General features: G+C 40.3%; 2 protein-coding genes and 1 long non-coding RNA gene across 4 annotated transcripts in view; 2 read left to right on the top strand and 1 right to left on the bottom strand.

Moving 5' to 3' along the window:
• Window positions 1-2383, top strand: part of LOC136428136 (fibrillin-1-like) — a 31927-nt gene extending 29544 nt beyond the window's left edge. The window contains exons 55-56 of the mRNA XM_066417440.1: window positions 241-389; window positions 751-2383. Of these exons, the coding sequence (XP_066273537.1) occupies window positions 241-389; window positions 751-796 (195 nt within the window). The 3' untranslated portion in view covers window positions 797-2383. The remainder of the gene's footprint in view (window positions 1-240; window positions 390-750) is intronic.
• A 1053-nt stretch (window positions 2384-3436) lies between these two features.
• LOC136428137 (uncharacterized) lies at window positions 3437-20292 on the bottom strand. 2 transcript variants are annotated; one of them, XM_066417442.1, is made up of 24 exons: window positions 20182-20292; window positions 18980-19204; window positions 18662-18721; window positions 18175-18318; window positions 17825-17944; window positions 17197-17434; window positions 16446-16594; window positions 15785-16030; window positions 15472-15492; window positions 14865-14996; window positions 14313-14432; window positions 13800-13929; window positions 13218-13349; window positions 11516-11616; window positions 11015-11236; window positions 10679-10858; window positions 10394-10518; window positions 9899-9943; window positions 9569-9678; window positions 9012-9184; window positions 7405-7649; window positions 6375-6477; window positions 5805-5925; window positions 3437-4967 (listed from the first exon to the last, which is right to left on the bottom strand). In XM_066417442.1, exons 1-24 carry the CDS (start codon window positions 20264-20266, stop codon window positions 4580-4582), a joined length of 3615 nt encoding a protein of 1204 aa, XP_066273539.1. In that variant the 5' UTR covers window positions 20267-20292; the 3' UTR covers window positions 3437-4579. The 2 variants fall into 2 exon arrangements, with proteins under 2 accessions (XP_066273539.1, XP_066273540.1); XM_066417443.1 differs by having other exon boundaries at window positions 15785-16027.
• LOC136428138 (uncharacterized) lies at window positions 12944-14447 on the top strand. Its single transcript, XR_010754578.1, has 3 exons — window positions 12944-13032; window positions 13236-13367; window positions 14345-14447. It is a non-coding gene; the product is annotated as an uncharacterized lncRNA (long non-coding RNA).
• Window positions 20293-21773: the final 1481 nt, after the last annotated feature.

Genomic DNA, 21773 nt, shown 5'->3' with positions numbered 1-21773 from the left:
CATTGTTGTCTATTAGATTACTACAGAGTTGAATTGTCCATTCCTCTTCTTGCCCTCCCATACAGTACACATCCATGGGGTTACTATGAATAAAAGTAGGAGATTATACAACACCAGTCAAGGACAAATGCTACAGCTCATCAGTTCACCAAGTCAGCATTTAGAAATGATTCACAGCTATAAGTATCAGTTAAAGGATTATAACTTTTTTTCAAAGTCTTTCTGCTTGTTTTCACACAGGTTGTTGGCTATGCTCCATATGACCTACTGGCCAAGCCAACTGCTGCTGAGGCTGGCACCCCCGGGTGGGCTATAGCTGTGATCGCTCTGGGCATCCTGCTCATCCTGGTCATCATCCTCATAGCTGTGCTCTACGTGTTCCGGTGGAAGTAAGTACACGCCACAAAATGTATGTCAATACATGAGCACAAATGTGTTAATAGCTCTAATCCCTCTTCACCAGGGAGTAGATCAGATGCACACAGAACGGATTGTATCCTTTCTATAATTCTCAAACTCAGAATGACCCCCTGCTCCCTAGGTGCTTAAGTGCAGATGAGCACGACTACAGTGGCAGGAGAACTCAAATGATATATTGATCAGTATCAAGTAAAACAATAGAAAAATTAACATCATATATGGGCTGAACAACAATTTAGTTTGAAATCATATCATAATGTACGTATACAATACTATCGTGCTGTTTTTATTGGTTCAAAACATTTCTTTAACATCTATGTTCTGTTGCAGGCCCAAAGCATCGGTGGAGCCGGATACTGGGGAGAGCCATGCCTAAACTACATACACTGAAGTCATGACGGATACGGATCAGAAAAGCAAGATTGCTTGGGATTAAATCTTAATCTTTTTACTTTTGTCGTAATAGATTGGACTCACAGATCAAACTTCCCACAGAAAGAAAGAAACAATGTGAAAGCCGTCATTGTTCTAGAAAACTAAAGTTGCTGCTAAGATCTCTAAAATATACATAACTATATAACAAACAGTTCCTGAATCTGTAGATCAAGATTGCTGCTATAATTTCTATGTCATTGTGGTGTCAGCTGTTTGGGTCATGCACAAAACAAGACATTGCTACTGTGGGAATTTTGACCTGTGATCTGTGCAACTGACAGGATCCTGTGGTTACTAGGTTTCTTCTGAACCGAATTCCACTATAGGTAATTGCCAGTGCAGGTGAATGTACAAGTTAAGGGTGTACCAACACCTGTAATCATCATGGTTGTCGAAACTGTGACTACTAGGTCTCACCAGCTTTTTACAGTCTCTGTCTTGGACGTTTTGACTTAAACCTTTATCTATGTGCAAATGACATATTGTTTTATACTTAATATTTACGAGAAAGGTACCGGTCATCTGGCTTTTAGATGGTTATTACATAGGGATCAGCAGGTACATTTGCAAGCAGATAAAAGTCAAAGATCAATAGGTTCAAAGTGAAACTGAAGAAAAGCTCCTGACCGAATGTCCAGTTTGCACTTCGATATGTTTACTAGATCCTGTGTTCCACATGTCAATGATTTGTTACTGGAAAGAAAGAATCACTGAAGGGAAACCTGAAGATGTGCATGCACGGCACAGTTGCTACTAGGTTTACTAAGCACTAGGTAAACTGAATGCTTCTTTAAAGCAAGATTTTGTAATGAGATAATGATTTTTGCATTGGTTAATAGGATCACTGAACATTTCTGTGGATACTAGGAATCCTCTGAATTCCCTGATTGGTCAGTCAATCTGAATTCCAGTGTAATTTCACAGATTTAGATTGGGAGAATTTGAGATAGTTTCAGAATGGCTGCCGCAGTTTTCTCAAAACACGTGATGACAAAGTATGGTGATCAGTAACTTTAGCGACTGTTTGGTTTCAGGTATCGAATTACGTATGTTGTGCAATAGGAATGTGATAAGGGATGGTAAGCTGACGGAAAGGATTTCAAACTTTTTCTTTTTTCATACAAACGATGCTGCTGATACTTGAGTATCAATAATGTGCAATAACTCCTCAGTGCAATAGATCAGATGCCACTGTAGATAGTAGAATTGTAATGCCATAGAATAAGTGCCATAGCATTGAATATTGTGCCTTGGGTGAATATGTGGCAAAATCACTGATCCCTTTATGAGGAAATTGTTTAACCTTAGAAGAATAGAAAAATTAGTGCTTGCATTAAGATATGTTCTATGCAGTAAGAAAATTATCTATATGATACATTTGTTGAATCGAATGAACTCAATCTGATGTATTTCTTAATAATATATTTCCATAAAGTAGAAATTTACATACTGAAGTTGCATATTTGTAATGCCATTGGTATGGAGCCTTCACATAAAACGTTGAAATAAAGAGCAAGGATCAAAAACATTTCTGCTTGTAGTTTTATCTTTGTTTGGAGTGACCATTTTTTGTTTTGCTGTGAACCATCATCGCCATGAATAATGAAGGACAGGTATGTTTTGTGTTTTCTTGTATGTAGATGGCATTCAGCACAAAGGATTGGCATGTTTGCCTGAGTGCGGATGTTGTTCAGCACCATGGACAGGCATTGAGCCTGGGTATGGATGGTATTCAGCACCAGGTACAGATGTGTTTGTCTGCATGTGGATTTTGTTCAGCACCAGGTACAGGTGTGCTTTTCTGCATGTGGATGGTGTTCAGCACCAGGGAAAGGTGTTAATTGGATGGTATTCAGCACTAAGGACAGGTTTGTTTGAGTGACATTCAGCACAAATGATTGGTATTCAGCACAAAGTGTGCCTGCCTGTGGATGGCAGTCAGCATCAGAAAAAGATATGATAACCTGTGCATGGATGGCATTCAGTACCAAGGACAGGTCTAATTGACTCTGAGTGTGGTGCTTAAGACCACAGTGTATGTGTATGTGTGTGGTGTTCAGTACCAAGGAGTGGTCTGTTTGACTGATGACAGATCTGCACATGTCAGTACATATCTTAATTGGTACAAATCAGCCACACCAGCAAGCCTTGCTCCCGGTAAATGTTTATGCACGATAAGATTTGTCTATATGGAGATATTCAGAACCACAGGTATACTTGCCTTGCCTGACAATGGTTCCATCACAGCAGGATAGAATATTAGATATTATCTACAAAAATGTGATGTAAAAACAAAAACCTGTCTGAAGTAAGTAGACTCACTGTTACAGTTTTTTTTCTTCTGTAAAACTTATATATCTGTTTTTAGGACATAGAGCATTTTCCAGCTTTTGTTAACATTTTGTAAGTTTGACAAACCATGCAAAAATATGAGTTAAAAAGCTGCAGAAACAACTTACATGTATGTCCCGACTCATGTTTTGACAATGTGTTGATAGAACAGGATACAAGCAGTCATCATCCTACATTAGATGTATCATATTTTCACTATTTAGTCAAAGAGAATAATAAGATACAAACATTCAAAGTAATGCTTTATTAGTTCCTTTGTGCTTCCCAATTTGAGAATACAAAAAAGTGTTAATAAAGTAGATTGTTTTGAAGTATAGTAGACAAGATACTTACTAATAAGCTATCTTCAACAAGATAGCTTGACATTCACCCTCAAGTATAATATACTGTTAGTTTTATGATCATTGCTAAGTCGCCTTAAGTGTGAAATAAAACATGTATTAATGTCTAAGGTATGATAATATTGATCTCAAACTACTGATAAGTACATTTAAAAAGCAAGGAAGGAACAGTCTCTAGTAACTAGATGTTTTGATTACCGTTCTTCAGCCTTGCACCAAAATCACCCTCTTCCAGTATGTTTACTTGTTATAATGACAACTCCGCATTTACAAAACATTCCTCACTTCCACAGAATCAATAAAATTGAAAAGTCTTTTAGCCAACAAACAATTGATACTGATCCATGATTCTGAAGTAATTTGCACAAAACCTGTATAATGATTCCAGTTAAGCACAATTACCTTAGTGTTGAATACAACACATCTGTAACTTACAACTATGCAGAACACAGCATGGTTGCAATATTTATTCAATCTGTGTGTTACCAGTCAAAGGCACATGATGTCATTTTGACAGATATAATTTTTCATCACACATTGTTACTAGTCTTGGTTAATATGAACACTTTTTCAGCACATTGTCTATTGTACTGATTCGGAATTAAAATGTGTATTACTAGGGTATCCTAAGATAAGGCTTTGCATAAGTCTGTCTGCCAGGCACACTAAAACAGTATTCCGATTTATTGCTCCTTACGCAATACAGCTTGTAATCATCTTACCCTCACCCATAAAGGGAAAGTAATGCCCACAATCTGGCATCTAAGGCCACACCTATATAATTGGTTGGTTCTTGGATTTTTAAAAATTATGCCTATTGGGAAAACAAAATTAAAACAAAGCCTGAGGAACAGGTTTATGCTTGGCTGTACTCACTTTTGTGGGGGTGATTAGTCATATTCAGGTTTTCCTCCAAGCTCTTTGCTTTCACGATGTCCCCTTGCTATATTTTCAATTTAAGATGTAAAATAACCAAGGAAATGAATTGGTATGGCCTGAACATCCTCATTCATTTTGGTGCATCTCTGTAGCTAGGGGCGCCCCAGATACAGGGACAGGGGCACGGCAGCAATGGAGGCAAGGATGTACAGAAGCAGGCTCAGGCGGTCCAACACATGAGCCAGCACCACCCACTCGCTCTCCTCCTCATCCTTGTCTTGTTGCATGGCTTCAATATTGGCATTCAGGTTGTCAATACTGCTCTTAATCCCGTCAATCATGGCTCTCAGGTCCTCGTCGACTGGCTTTGTCTGCTCACCTGTTGTCTTCTCCTTCCCGTTCTGCGTCCCCACCTCCCAGAGGTTTGTGTAGGAGCCGTTCTCAAAGATGACGTCCTTCTTGCTGGGGGGAGCCTCCAGTGTGTAAGACTTCTTGGACTTCTTCGCCAGGTTTCCCATCAAGAGGAATTGGGCCATGTACCTGTGGAAGAACAAAGTACATTGATTAAACCGGTTACACAATTCTATGATGTAGAAAAACAATGAGGTTAGGAACTGTTTTGGTATACACATATATGTAATACTATGCAAAATATCTCTAACAGATCTGATAAAAACAATAACATGATGATATTTAGCACAATATTAGTTTGGCAGCTTAGCTTCTAGTACTTTTGTAAAAAGAGTGACATGTAAAGATTTTTTTTAGATAAATCATGCAGTAATACACAACAAGTACTCAATATATATCCCGTAATTATTTTGTGATCAACATCATAGATACTTGTACTGATGATATCGTCCATTTACTGTAAATTGTGGACTAAAAGGCTTTGCAGTATGAAAACATTCCATCATGTACCTGATGAAGATACTGGTATGTCTGCCTGTGTGTGGCTGATGTTCAGTACCAGGGACAGGACTGGTATATTTGTCGGTGTATGGATAGTTAAGGGTTCAGGGACAGCTGTATAAGCTTGTGTTCAGATGTTGCTCAGGAACAGGTGTATTTGCCTGAGTGTGGATGGTGTTCAGCACCAGGGAGAGGTGTGCTTGCCTGTGGGTGGGTGGTGTTCAGCAGGTTGTTTGCCTGTGTATGCTGTTCAGCACTAGGGAAAGGTGTGTTTGCCTATGTATGGATCATGTTCAGCACCAGGGAAAGGTGTGTGTGCCTGTGTATGCTGTTCAGCACTAGGGAAAGGTGTGTTTGCCTGTGTATGGATCATGTTCAACACCAGGGAAAGGTGTGTTTGCCTGTGTATGGATGTTGTTCAGCACCAGGGACACGTGTGTTTGTAATGCATGAGGATACATGTACCTGAGGAAGACAGTGCGAGCCCAAGGTGGGAGGTCGCCCTCCTTGCCAGATATGATGATGATGGCAAGAGTCACCAGCATGAAGAACGCCATGAAGGACATGGACACAACCACAAAGGTCCCTGCAAAGGCAGAATAACAGATGCCACTGGTGTATCATGTTCTTTCGTAAGAATTCATAATACTTCACAGTCATAAGTCTTCATGAGTTGAATTATGTAAACTATATACATGTAGGTTTTTAAGCATAGAATTACCATATACAGATTGTGTGTCATTTTCATAATATTGTACCATCACTTATACTGTACACAGCACCTAGTAATGATGAAAATCAATGTAGAAATACTAACAAAAAAATTGATAAATGTAAGAGGAGCTCATAATCCACACTCACAAGTTGAAATCCATGATGACAGACTCTTTCCATGCAGGATGCCAATCACAGAATCCTCATAGATAATAATCAATTTGCACATTAATGCTTAAATGATGCAAAACCAATATAACATGATATCAGATATTTCATCTGACAGATAACTTAACAATGTTGTGATCATGAGTGACTTACCGACAAAGGGAATATGAGTGGAGCGGGGAAGGAAGCTTGTGATGACTACAAGTGACACCACCATCGACAACAGGACACCCATCCCATAGCCCAGGCGATCTCCCTGCAGGTAATGAAGCAAAGTGACTAAGTCATTTAAACAATAATATAGTGATAATGATCTCGAAACTGTTAAGCTCAATGAAGAGCTATTCTTCCAATGGTCATGACGGAGAAGACAGATGCTACTGTATATACCGTGTTTCTGTTTATATTGTCCCGAGGAAATTCTCCTATAGCTCCTTTCAACAAGCACAATTATACAATGAACTGTGAGTGGATCATGGCTTAAAGGCACCCAGAGCATTTTATGAGGCTTGAAAACTGGAAGTATTCTAGTTGCTGTAATCTCTATGAAATTGACATTTGTTGCCACTGTTAAGCATATTTGCGTGCAGATTTCTTATCAAAAGTTCTCAAAAGCGGCACAAAAATAAGCTACATGGTGATCTTTTAGTTTCACGCGCCTAGCGTAAATAGACCGATACCATAACATAGAAATGCAAAGTCAAAGCATAGAAATGTAAATATTTGAAGGACATGCAGTCACTCTCTTATTGGTCAAACCACTAATTTTGATGGACAGTCAGGGTCAGTCTGTTAGGACTTGGGTTTTCACCACACAACGACATCGTATCTTTGCTCCTTTAATGTCGATATGTAATTGAATAGTGTTATTGAAACTTACTATGTGTAGGAATGACTAGAAATTGGATTTTTTTAATTCAAGTTTCAAGCCTCATGAAATGCTCTGGATGTCTTTAACTTACCATCTTAGTATTAAAGACTACAACTCTTTCCAGTAGGGCACATGTTAGGTGAGCAACACAGCCAGGATTCAAACTCACAGCTTTTTGGTCCAGAGGTAGGGTCACTAATTGGACTATGCATGCTACTGCTACACAGATGTAAATACTTTTTGATAAACTCTGTCAATGTTCTGTGCTTGTGTCTCTCTCCTTCCATCTATGGGTGTGAGAACAGCGCTAACCTTGTCTATTGGGATGAGGAAGGTGATGGCCATGAGGATGGCCAGGATGATGGTGGGAGCGATGGTGGTGCACATGTGGTATGTCGGGTTTCGCTGCAGCGCCAGCTTCAGGCAGCCGGTGTCGTTGGCGCTGTCAGCAGTGATGGTGACGGCCCACTCTCCTGTGGATGTCTGAGAGGAGGTGCTGCAGTTCAGGTTGTTCTCCGCTGTCATGTTACCCTCAAGGGGGCAGCTCAGCTTCTCACCTATAGAACAAAATAAGAAATAAAAGGTTCATGCCTGATATTCTATTGTTAGTAGAGCCATATAATTGTGAAGGAAAAGCTACAAATGTTCTTGATTTGTAGATTTCGCCATGTAATGTCCTAAATAGGTCCTACTTTGCATGCACTTGTATGTTGATGTATCTAACGTCGGGTAACATAAATTCGGGATTTTTCCGATAATGGTTGACTGAAATCAATCTAGCAGAACAATAAACCATCCTTTTTTTCTATTATTCTGTCAGTATCATGTACTATCTTTGCACTAATCATATATATGGTAGATTTTGTCTCTAGTTGTGCTGACACCATAATATTTCAACTTGAAACTACCGTCCGCCGCACGCACAATGACGGTGCTGTCGGACAGGGTGAACATTAATTCGGGAGAGAAGATTCGTCTTGAATATCTTACCGCTAATTGCATTTTATACAGCAGCTATTCGTTCCATCCTTGGCTTGAGGAGAGTGCTATGGATATAGACGTGTCCAAGTAAAAAAAATACACGAAAAAACGGCCGTACCGCACACATCAGGCCGTCGGGAACAACCCGTGTGTTGAGTCGGTAGCTATAGAACGTCAAAGTCGACATCCACCGTCATGGCAACGTGTACATTATTCATGGAAAGTTAGCCGGATGCCGTAGCATTGATAATACTACTATGTCCATGTATTCCTTGTTGTGTTAGGAGCAAACTTTGAGGAAAACATCGTCCTCAGTCCACAATCACACGCAACATTTAAACAAAAAAGTGTTCCTCACAATTACCTTTGTCGTCTGCTTGACAACAGGATTCTGGGTAATGATATGGCGGCGGGAAAATACACGTGCCGTAGGTTGTAGCAACAGAGAGGGGTTTTGATGATTGATCACACTTAGAGTCCAATTGCAGGTCAGCAATTTTAAGAAAATAAGTTGTCTTGTAAATGATTGTGTTTAGCAGGAAGCGGATGTGACATTTGTCTTATAAACCAGCCGACAACGATGTAGTGTGATTCTCCCACGAAGCCCTCAGACTGTTCCAATAAGGGACGGAGAGTTTTTGACGTCGCCAACTTCTAATGCATGCTTATCGAAGCTTTTCAGACAGTGTTCTAAATACGTTAGTCTGTCAAGTTTGCATTTCTAGCGGTATTACTGAGGTTGCATCTAGCACATATCCCTAAATGCCCCGTTTTCGAAAAATCCCGAATTTAAGTACCCCACGAATTTATGTTACCCAACGTTACATGGGCATGCATACAAAAAAATGGATCATTCTTTTTTTCAAGATATCACACCTGTAGCATGCATCTAGGGTAACTAATTAGACACAAACTTGGTCCCATTTGGAAAAGCTCACCTTTGTTAATGTCTGTCTTTAAACACACTGGGCATGTCATGGAGTCATAGGGGAAAAGGTACTGGTCAAGGTCACAGGTGGTGGTGACCAGGGTCTGCACCAGCCAGATGACCTCCCCTGCTGATGTCAAGGTCACGTCCACAATTGGCCATCTGGTGAAGCCGGTGTCAGCGCTGACATTGGAAAATTTGGAAAGAGTATTCACCTTACTAAATTACATCGTAATTTATGGATTAACATGATGATATCAAACTTTTTCTTATTGTTGAGGAGGCTACCATCAACCTCAGGAATAAACATGAAATCTCTGCCTAACTGCCAACAGCCTCTTAGTTAGATAACTCAATTTGTTTTGTAGCACAAGGTGAATTCCTGCTATACAATTTTCATTGAATTACATATAATGTTACCAAATATTCTTTCAGTTCTGTCAGGACAGTCAGATGATCATTCTCGTGAAGATAGAAGTAAAATTTTACCAAAGCCAATGGCTAATGTCTTTGTCTCTAATGTAGTTAAGTGACACATTAGTCCCAAGGTAAATTAGCTTCACTCACTTCCTCTGCAGAATCACAGCGGGAGACCAGACCCTCGCATGAGCCAGTTGTAAGGTCTCTATGTTACCATATGCAGTGGGTGACCAAGACAGCCTTTTGTCAAGCCAGCGCTGCAAGAGGTGATATACAAGTTCATAGCTAAAAGTCAGCTTCTGGTATACTCAGAAGTTTATCATGGTTTCCAGATGGGAGATGACAGCATTCAGTGAGTAATATGATTTGTTTTCATTTACTTTAGATCAATCTATAATCAAAAGTCAATCTGCTTCAACTTAAATCGATCAAAGCTCTATGATATTAGGCATCACAGTTGTGAATTGCTTTACTCACCAATTCTAGCACAGCTTCAGTTTGCACTTCTGGTCCAGTCTCATCCTATTCATGAACAGGAAAGGGAACATTTTCATTTCAATGGTGATTTTGTTCGAGTCTATGCTTATAGGGATATTACATTGAAAATTGCCCATGGTACATGAAAGCATGATTATTATCATTAATGACATTCCTGCTCTGAAAAGTGTTTTTTGTTGTGTCAGTTTGAATAGTTACAAAACATGCATCTTTGTTACAACATTTGAGGGATTTTCTTTTAACATTATTTGAGACGGACATTCTACATAATAATGATAAAGAAAAATCTTATTTCCCAAGATCACACTTAAAAGATGGGAAGATTGTAACTGATTGTAATTGAAGATCAAAAAACTGTATTGGAACTTGGAAGTCTCTTCTGTGTCTAAACAGTGCACTTTCTGAGAACCATTAGTTTGGATACTACTAGTCTTCTATGTAAGAGTGCTGGACTAAAGATTAGAGACAGCCTACCAATGACACTATGTTGAGAATGCGTCCAGAGAACACTGCAGTCACGTCCACTGGTAGCTCCGAGGGTGCTGCCTCTGGGCTGTACACATCAAACAGATCCCCGAGTAACTGTCTGTACTCGTTCACTGTGGCAAGAACACAAGCATTGCAAAACTGTGTGAAAGAATGCTCACTCAAATCAGGCAAAAATTATTCCATCCAGTTCAGGCCGACTTACATCAAATCTTGACAGCTGTGTAGCTTTTCAGCTTCCTACAAATCAGTGAGTGTGAAATCTGTATTTACCGATGCAGGTAGGAAGGCTGCTGCTCCAGGTGGAGTTGTCCAGGCACTTGATGACTGCAGAGCCCTGCACAGTGTAGCCGGAGTCACACTGGTACGTTACCTTATCTCCCGGCCAGTAGAACTCTTTCATGGGAGTGGCTTGTACATTTCTGGGAAGTCCTCGGTTGGGGCAAAACTGTCCTAAAAACAGAAAATTTTGGTTCTTTTTACTGATTCCATAACTCAAAAGGGTCCATGACCAGGTCCAATCAGTGCCAAATGGTATTGCCAGTACACAATGCTCAAAAACAATGTATAACGTTAGCATATTACATATAACAAACAGTCACAACTCACCACTACATGGCTGAACACGACAATACTCCCACTGGTTGTCCACATAGCACCATGGCCGTTCGGCGACATTACCAGGGTTGCGGCAGTAGTTGTTGTCCAGGTTGGCCCATTTGAAGTTGCTGACCTCGTACTGATGATCTGCCCAGGCTGTACAGCTCCGCCCAGTCTCAGTCACAGAAGTCTGGCCCCTGAAGTTGGCTCCATTCCCATGGTAACAGAGTTCTGAGGATGGAAAACAGCTGTCAGCTTCTTGATAGTAACAGTAAAAAGTCGAAGTTTGCATTTTACAATCCTAAGATATTCGGTTTGAGAACACTGGTTACATGAAATGTGGAAAGACATTAGAAACAGTATTCGAAAATTCTGGGTGACTTAATGCCTTGTATTTGACATATTTCTAAATTCCAATGATAATCAGCAGACATTATTTTTCTCGGCATCACTTCAATTATCTCTGGTCAGCGTTTTGACAATGAGAGAGAAACATTTTAATGAGCTCACGGGCTGTTTGTCCTTGTACACAGTTGTTGACATCCTGGCCTTCAATGATGTCACAAGAGGGGAAGTCTTCAGGCCACTCATCTTCTCCCTCACAGGCTGACCTGCACATAAACAGTAGATTTGATAATGTTAATGATGATGAAACTGTTGAGAGGACTGGTTGATATACCACAAAATGGTGATAAATGAATACCACTGTTGTGGATGGAGGTACATTGTTGAAAAGCATCCCAGACTCAAATAGTAAACATTTAGCAAGGCATTGACTTCTTGCCTGTCCCCCGGTCGTGTAACGGGAGTGCCTACGGCGATGATGCAAAGCAGTGCTCGCTTTCCAATACAACAACAACAACAACAGCAATAGCACTGCCCTTGGTGCTGAAGTACCTGTCCATTTCATTGACACCCGTAGACGTCCCCACCCAGTGACCATGTGGACCTATAGGTTGTTAAAATGGAGCTAACTACCGTACAGAATTTGACATAATAAAGTTATAGCAATTTTACAGTACGTATTAATCATTAGTTAAATCATTACAAAAGATGGGAGCAATGTCAGGGCTGCACTTGACATTACTACGTGTGAGCACCCTGGCAACATGGCGGAACATTTCATATATCAGCAATGGTCCGAGTCGTCCGACATTCAGCACTAACGTTATGTGCAGCCAGCTGGATAGTTTATAGAAATCTAAAGGGTATGCAACAACTATCATAATCGTTTATGAACTTATACACTACCTGGAACCTAAGTTATGCAATCCTGCAGGTTTACCTTTTCCAGTTTTTTGTCCAACTGTCATTCAAAGACACCTCAAAATTTTGCTCAAATCGACGACAACGTCTCGACATTATCTCTGACTGGCTACATTAAGAATGCCACAAGGTAGTAGCGGAATGAGTTAGAACTGCAACTAGGGAAACTTATCAATGCAATTTTACATTCACTTTTAAAGAGCGACCTCTAGCGAGTATCATTCATTGGCCAAAAAAATTGCCAACTTGGTGACTAAAGATGATAGATTCTGATTGGTAGAAGGAAAGAGAATACCAATCAATGCAGACCACTATTTAGTCTGCGGGAGCACAACGCCATGTACTAGTAATCAGCAGGTGCTAACCAGGTGAAGACTTTTGGTGGAAAATTTTAATTTCTACTCTACACAAATTGGTTCATTGTTACAGCAATATCAGCCAATAAAAACTGCCAAAGCTGATATTATGTACATATGGATAAATCTATTACCTTTCCTGCACAACAAACTTTGTCGTATACTGATTGGTCAATCAATATTTGACTAACCAATAAGATAGCAGATACTGTAAAGTTCTCACAAAGTTGAGGCGTTTATTTCGAAAACAACTAGAGGGCGCTCTTAAGTATTACATGCAAACTCCCATTGAAATCTTCATGTGATACAGTTTATAGAGTGTCGCCCTTGTCACGCAGCAAAACGAGAATGACGGCCAATTTGCGCTGCTCGCAAACAATGGGCGGACATTAGCAATTAGCAAAGGTAACTTGTTGTTGTTGTCCATGTTAAACATGTTCAGGTAACGTTAACTACCTCCTGTGGTTTATTGACTTTCTAGATGCATAAACGCAACGTTAAAAGCACCAATTAACCACTAGAGGTCGTCGTTACTTCGGTGCCCCCGTGTGGCATGTTGTGCTGACTTCTGGAAAATCAATGACATTGACCTTATTTCCTCACACCAGGACCTGCAGGGAGCCTTGCTGGTGGCGGTGGAGCGGTCACACGATGGAGACATCATCTCACACACGAATACACCGATGTCGTCATGGCAGGGACTCCGCATCAGGCGCTTCAGGCTACGGAGAAAACATTAGGCAAGTCAGTGTCTCATTTCACAGTATGTCTGGGAAGCTGAATGGTCTCGATGTTTACAATACACCTATTGAACAACAAAGATTACATCTAGGGAAAATTAAAGTAGAGAATTCTCTTTCAAATCACACATTCACAGTATTCCTATTCTAAATACAATGAATGTGTGTGAGTTTACTTTATTCAGTTATCATGCTGGCAAGGGAACACTGTTGAGCTGTAAGCTGTGGCCATGAGACACCAAACAAAATATGGGAAACTGGAATCAATGATTATCATTAGAGAAAGTTTAAACGGCAATGTCAGTAATGCCATCTGACTTTGCACTAATCTACTGACGACAGACACTAAGACCTCCACCAACATGTCAGGTACAAAGATTCTGAAAAGATACAAAATTCGCCAAACGAAACTTCTATCAAATATAACCTGACCTGTCATATACAGGTGCGTTCTGCAGCTCTGAGGCAGTCTTGTGCCCGATCATGTTTGGGAAGGACACGTAGTTGGCACCGTCTCTCCTCGCACACAGGTCCTCCAACTCACCACGCAGAGGATCACACTCTGAAGAGGACATGAAAACACATGGGGAACAGTTCCTGTTTCAAATTGTCAAAATAACCATGGTACCCATATTTGTTGCATTTGAAACATTGTGTTGAATATAATCAGTACATGTAGGGTTCAACCCCCCAACCTAATGGTTTAAAGATATTCTCTCAAATGAGCTACACTTGTAACATGTCGCTACATTCGTGACTGTTGAAGGAAGGGTGAAGCATTCATCATCATCATCAGTCCCTTAGGTAGTTGTCAGTAAGGGCATTCAATAGCTGTAAATTAGCATGAAACAGTTTATATCTCTTTAAATACTTGTATATTGTTTGATATTATGTCAGGATCTTTGAAATATTCCACCACTACTCAAACGTTCATCACAAACTTACGGCAACCCTCCTCATCACTTTTATCCCAGCAGTCAAACTTCCCATCACAGAATATGGACAGGGGGATGCACTGTGCCTCATCATCACACTTCTCTTCACCTCTCTGGCACGTCAGGTTACCTGTAAGAATTCAGATATATCTAATCAGTAGCAGAACAAAATGTAAGGAAACAAGTAAGATTTCAGTGTGTACTGCATTTGTTTCAGTGATCATGCTACCAACATGTTACAGTTTTGCTAACAGTATACGCTGCTGCAATCACTTGGAAAGAACCTGAATTTATCCTTATAACCCTGAATAACATGTGCCAAGATGGGGACCTCACACTGACACTGTAAAACATGTATATTTGGTACTACTATGTGTGTTGTAATTTTGGTACATCTCATTGAGCATTTTCTTGCAGATTCAAACAGGTGTCCTAGACTCCTCTCCCCACGTTCTATAACTGACCAAGTAGAGTTCTCAGTGGATGCGGCTTCAAATCTGCGTAGAAGAACAGATTGAAGAAAAACAACACAGTAAACAGAATTTTGCAGGAATTGCCATACCTCTGTCCCTTGTGATGTAAGATGCACGAAAACCCTCCTTGGGGTTTTTCCCATCACTTGAGAAGATGACAGATACAATATAGCTTTTAGGTCTCACCACATATTCCCTGGTCAGTTCCCCACAGAGCCTCTCTGCATCAAAAGAATTGAAGGATTATCAGTTGCCTGTGGCAGATACAAGAGGTAGCCAAGCCAATGGGTGAAAGTCAAGATCATATCAAATTGTAACAGAAAACAGCAGGTTGTGGGTCAAAATGTTTGGCTTGCTTTCATCAGTGCCAAGTTTACCCTGTTAGAGTTCCACTAGTCTTTATCCTCACATAGGTGCTATGAAAAAAGCACCATACAATACAAAACAGTGCTTTGCTGACTTTTCAATACAACAGCAAGGGCACTGTCATTGGTGCTGAAGTACTTGTCTAGTCCAATGTAGTTTGATCTGGGAATCTGTCATGTTTTGTTATCGTCATTAATCTTTTCTCTGCTGCCATCTTGTCCACTTATCAAATTAGGATAGTTTACAGCATAGGTCAGCAGGAGTAAAGTATCTTTAACTTTAAGGATTGATCATTGGATCAGAAAATGTGAGGTGTGGTAAAATATATACCTGGGGTTTCACCGCTTTGAACTGAAAAAAAAATAAGAGAAAAGAGAAATAAAATCACATGAGACAAATGTAAAAGTTATGCATGAATACACAAGAAATGAGACTTGATTATTAATAATAAATGATATTCATGTGATGATCAGTTATATAGGGTGCAGCTATGGAACAGAAATATATTGTTAAGCAGGGGTATCCAGAAAATGACTCACACCTTCAAAATCTTTCAATTTCAGATGTTTGTTGTTTCATCAACAATACTGATAATTATCATTGTGACATAGATCATTCAAAGTCAAAGATGAAAATCACTTACATCTGTAGCTTGTGAACTTGCTGTCTGGCCATTCACCATCAAAGATCCTGACATAGTCGTATGGACAGTTCCCGTCGGTTGGCCCCTCCTCCAGCTTGAAGCTGTGGAAAGTTATCTCTGGGACGAGATGTGGGGAGACCCTGATGGACCACACACAGTCCCTGTTGTTGTCGTAGTTGCCTGTCCCAAAGTTAGGTGACTGGAACGTGGCAGTTGGTCCACGCAGAACTCCTCCACAGTCACCTGCTCACAACACAGAAAAAAAAATATGTTAAGTATCAGACCATTCAAGTCTAATTACGTTCGTCAAGTAGGTTATGTTTTCAGTTATGTGTGTTTGTTTGTTTGTTTGTCTTTTTGTGTGTGTTTGCTTGTAAACAGCATAAATGTTGTATGCTGTATGCTGGCAAAAAAACAAAACAAATAGATTTTGGGCCCTCTGGCGCCATTAACGGTACTGCAATGGAACTTCAAGTTTTTATATCTCATGTTCCGGACATGTTACAGTCATGATTTCTGAGTGTTTGATAGCTCTAGTTTTAACTGTGATTAATTAGATAGTCTGGCAATGATTTAGCCATTCTATTTCACCAAACTGATTCCATAGCAGCACATGATCACCAACACACAAACCCCAGGCACTTGACCAGTGAACACATACCACTGCCTGAATCGACTGGTCCCTGCTGGTTGGTAGCATCCTTAGCCCGGTTGATGAAGCAGTCCTCGGAGAACGGCAGGGTTACACAGATGTCTGGCACCAGGTCGGTGAGGTTCTGACAGCTGGCCCTGATGTCTGGGCACCAGACCCTGGGGGTTCAACAAATAACAATAATAACTTTTTTGCAAATTCATGCCCGAAGGCTAATTGCAAGTATACACAGAAAGGAGATAATGATGATAATCATAAAGGTATAGTATACAATAATGAAATAAACATAACGTGGAATGAAAGTCATCAACTAGCATTACTTCTAATCTAACAGACTTGTAAACTATCTATGTTGAACTTTAAATGTAACGACAGGTCCGTCACATTCCAGGATATGCACCACTGAACCATGAATAAACAAGCAGGCTTTTGAGTATTCCATTGAGTGCATTGTTTACACAGTTTTCCCAGTCATTACAACAAATGTAATTTTGTCTTCCACTTTCTGTGCATGCTTCAAACAAAGTGTAAGCAACAGCAAATCCCTTGGAATTCTAGTCCAAGCAGAAAACTAATTGGTCACTAATGATAATTTTCTCATTCTGGTGCTTTTCAATTCCGTGTGGTTTCAATACTAATACCTTGCGGTAAGACAGTATATGCTATCTTTTCCAGCTGGAATATAACACAATACACTCATGAATATCATTTCTCTATATCTTTTCAAAAGTGATATTCTTCCTATAGTAAGTACACGTACCTGCATGGTGGTTTGATCCTATTGTCTGCACACTTGGGAGCCAGCAAGGCGCAGACAAAGGCGAACACGTCGTCATGGCAGGGGTGTGGGGTCGACTGTAGAGCCTGCAGCTTGTCCAGGATTGGTGACTTCAGGAGCACAGTCTCGTTCTCATGCCCATACAGGTTGGGGTAGACCATCGTGCCGTAGTCAATGGTACCCTTGCAAATGCTGAGCTCTGTTGGGATCTGCTCACATGCTATAGTATAGGACAAAAACCAGAGAGAATTTGCATTGTTACAACAACATGAGCAGTAAATTGAACATGTTGATACAATGAAGATATGAACATTACGAACAGATGAGAGGTGTCAGGTTTATTCGCTTTGTTTCATTACACTTAAGATTTATAACTTTCATATCCACACATAAAAAGACCAACTGAATGCTTTTTGAAGGCATTGGAAAACTTTATCAGCGAAAGTAACTTTGTATTGGCCCAAGAGATTTTAAGCAATTAAATCATCCAAGTGAGTTTCGCTTGAGACACCAAGCAAAGTTGTTTTAGATGTTTCACTCCTTTTTCACACAGCAAGTGTAAACATTGCCAATAACGTAGGAATGTGAAGCAGCTTATCTATAGTCTTACCACAGTTCTGTTCATCACTCTTGTCTTCACAGTCATCTGAGCCATCACAGATCTTGGCAAACGCCACACATCCTAACAGGTCGTCACACACCTTCTCATGCTCAGAGCACGTGGGTGGATCTGCATGGGCAAGCAAACAGACTTGTCTCTTGTAACATGATGCAAACAAAGAACAAACTTCCTAAAAACTTTTTGACAACTTTACATCAAGCATCGCACTGATTTGTAATTAATGTCACAGTATAAATATAAATAAATTTTGTATCAATGTTAAGGCTTTTTGCTATTTGATATTGAAAGTCTAATTAAATCAATTAGTAAATAGTTATAGTGAAAGTATGGAATCATACCTTTATCCACAGCTACGAACGAGGCATTGAATCCAGTCCTAGAGACCCACTCATCAGATTTGAAAGTCACGATCATGATGTTAGTTCGAGAGGTGTAATTCCTCATTACTGTAAAATTGTCAGGTTTGGTACCGCAGAATTTTCCTGAAGGAAGAAGACAGTCAGTGCAAATTTCATAAAACAGCACTGTGCGGTGATGCTGATATATATATATCAGGTAACCTGCAGTTCTAAAAGACTGCATGGTAAAGATCCTGAAAAACCTTTCATGCCATTTGACTACACTATGTTTATCTCTAAACTTTACAATTCATTCAGACTTCCAAAGTACAGTTGGAGTGAAATAAAGTAAAAACCTGCCTATCATCAATACTGCAACGCATATAGGGAACAGGGCGAACAGATGAAGACATTAATGGGTATTATCATCATGCACAACATATTACTAGTTTGTGCAGTAGGGAAGGCTAACATCACAATCTCATACCTCCATCCATGGTCCTCTTCCATAAATCCACTCCGGGATATATTCCTGTGACTTCCCCATCTGTGTAACGTGTAGGTACACTGGTTCAATCACACAAACATTCAATACTGATGTACAAACGTAGACAACAGCAACACGTAGAAGTGACTGGTTTGTTATCAATTTCATAATGCTATCTTTACCAGCTTATTTGTTTTTGAATACTGGTGAATAAGAAATGTTGATAAATTGTCAACCATAGTGAGTTTCAAGTCAATGATTATTATATAATAGTACTTCCTACATGTATGTAAGCTGAAACGATAAGCTGAGACCTACCTGAGTTCTCATTGATGGTGTCACCATCTTTCCCCTCCAGTAGGACATAGTCGTTATCACAGTGGTGGTGGTACTCCACGTCAAAGCTGTCAAACGTCAGGACCACTCTCTTGTCTATTTCCACAGTAATGGTCCAGGTACAGTCCAGGTTGCGGGGATACAGGTCGGGATGGTTTGGGGTGAACACGTACCCCGAATCTGCACCCAGGCTTTGCTGCCCACAATCTGGAATGTTTTTATATTGGCCTATAACGCGTTTTGCATAATAGCGAAATAATAAATATCTTTATGACTTTGTATAGAATGTTTTATTTTATACAAAGACATGTACAGAATATCGCATTGCGTCTCGGAGGTGGAAGCTGGAGAGGCATCGGGGTAATGCTAGAGTCACTTTTGCTAACCGGGGCCTGGCCGGGCTGTTTGCGGAAACGAAAATTCAAAGTGTATGTCAATAGATTTGCACAAGCTATGCTCTTGAATAATTTTGGTTACGTTTTGTGTTTTTGTTGTCTTTTATATTATACTTTTCGTTCCCAAAGACTGCCCGTCCGGGCCCCGGATTGGAAATGTGACGGTCACCCTAGCATAAGTGGGGAACTTTATTTGAAGCTTGAGGAACTACTTTTATTCGAAATTCCGACTTTTGTTACATATTATATTAGGATTCAATATCTATTTGTTGTGGCTAATTTCAATGGAACTGCGAAGGGAGACTTTGCTTACACAAATCTATGTTTATATTTCGTTTATAGAAATTAATAAATAAATGAATAAAAACGAAATATTTTATTTGGGCCCGTTACACATTGGTCAAGAAAATCATGTGGCAATTTAAAAGCTCCTGTTAAAAATGCAGAGAGACATGGTGAGTGGTCATGGTTGAACGATCTGGACAATTTTTGTTGCCCAATCTCAAGAGTAGCTCAGCGATCGCCGAAAATAAGGCTCCCATTCCACTTGATGGCGACCTCGCTACGACCTAAGTTGGATTTGTGTATCCATTGACTTCATTATTGAAATACCACACAACATATAGAAATATGACTGAATAGACAAAAAAGCGTATAAAGATTCGTTTTTTATCGACAAAATTCGTTGAGCGCTTCGTCAAATCGCCCGATCGCAAAGAGGTCGTCAACGTGTCGCGGGTCCAGTGAGATAGAGGCTTTAGATACAACAGTCGTCCGACTGGTCCTTACCTTGAGCGGCTATTCCTACCGTCATGTGAAACAGCAGAAAGAGGGAGACAACCAGCTTGGCCTGCCCGCACCACCCCGCCGTCATCGTAACCTACCAACGGAAAATATACAATCATCTAATATCTCTGATCCGTTCGTCACTTTCCAAATACAGAATCAGAATGAAAAGGATGCTTAGTTTGATCCAAGCATTACCATGACAATCTAAAACGTTTTAGCAACAGTAAAAGGGGATATGACGACACCATCAAGTATATGGTAGATGGACAAGACGGCGCTGCCCTTTCACCCGCCGGTGCTACATGTCAAAAGAAACTAGACATCGGGCAACATTTCTTTCTTGGACGAATTACACAGCAAGATCTACAAAAAGCCTTCCAGACATGCATCGGTAAGACAGATAAAAGAACCATCCGTCGTGGCGACCCGTCCTATAGCTTAGTGCTTACTTTGGTCATAACTACATGTACGTGCTGTGTTCGACGTCACTTGTATGCGGTAGTGATACACCGCCGCGCTCTCCGGCCAATCCCTAACAAACTGACATGCACAGGTTGCGGTAAACCTACTATAACATGCCGTCATGGAGTGAATCATGGTGCCGTCAGAAACAGATCATACTAATCGGGTGCCCCATAGATGAAATGATATGCCATAATCTTGCCAAATCATGTTGTAAAACGCCTTTGACGTGTTAACTTCCGAAACACGTACTGGCCAAACTATGACTCAACTTTAGCCCTTCTTCTTTTGGCTTTCGAGCGGCTATTTTCACGAAACGTGGCAAAAGCATGAGGTCGATAATTCGACCATTACCGAAATTCAAAATATTCCGTACTCTAGCTTAACCTTCCTTCACCAGGTGCCTCCAGCTGGTATTCCAACCTCGCAAATAAAGTGACCACCCTAACTGATCAAAGGTAGCTTTAAACATCTCCCGGCTATATTACACCTACATGACAAGTAAGGTGCATGTTTAAGGTGCCTTACCTGTCCTTGGAAATCGTTCTTTCGCCGATGGCCTTTACCGTTCAATAGTTGTCCTTGAAAATAAATCCATGATTTATTTGTACTGCACGGACCGACTACGTTCGAGGCAAAACAACTGAAAGGCAGGGGATACCTACAACTGAAAGGCATGGTTTCCTATACACCTCCACTGAGCGTAGCGGAACGGACCTTTATACTTCTAACCTCAAATGGACCCTAAAATATTCATGGCATTGTGTAAAAGGCCATGGTGTTTTTGTGTAGGGGCTAAGCTTGTGTGAATAGCACTAGAAAATAGTGTTTATTGTTCTTACAGGAAATTATTATTTTTTGATTTAAAATAACAACTGCCCGTTTTGACTGAATTAGAATGAGGCCAATTTCACAAAGGGACGCGGTCCGATGTCACGTAATTTCACACACAAACTAGCCGTATGAAAGAGTCGTAAGATACCTGATTATTGAACCCAACAATAGGTGAAAACACGTCAATGTACTGTCGCATTCCAGTATCTGTTGGGGATTGGTGTGATCCCGACATGATCAGACCAAGCCTTGCACGTTTTAACTTACACCCTCTTTGCCACTAGAGACTGCAACCG

Source organism: Branchiostoma lanceolatum, chromosome 2, assembly GCF_035083965.1.
Source record: "Branchiostoma lanceolatum isolate klBraLanc5 chromosome 2, klBraLanc5.hap2, whole genome shotgun sequence".
NCBI classification, from domain to species: domain Eukaryota; kingdom Metazoa; phylum Chordata; class Leptocardii; order Amphioxiformes; family Branchiostomatidae; genus Branchiostoma; species Branchiostoma lanceolatum.
The sequence above is the reverse complement of the archived record's forward strand: the minus strand, read 5'-3'. Positions and strand labels throughout refer to the sequence as shown.

Bases quoted from the DNA above. Each gene is read 5' to 3' on its own strand.
- LOC136428137 (XM_066417442.1), bottom strand. From the start codon at position 20,266: ATGACGGCGGGGTGGTGCGGGCAGGCCAAGCTGGTTGTCTCCCTCTTT. The intron at 18,319-18,661 runs GTATGAGATTGT...TTCTTCCTTCAG, and splicing joins GAAGAGGACCATGGATGGAG to GAAAATTCTGCGGTACCAAA. The intron at 17,435-17,824 runs GTAAGACTATAG...CCTATACTATAG, and splicing joins GAGTGATGAACAGAACTGTG to CATGTGAGCAGATCCCAACA.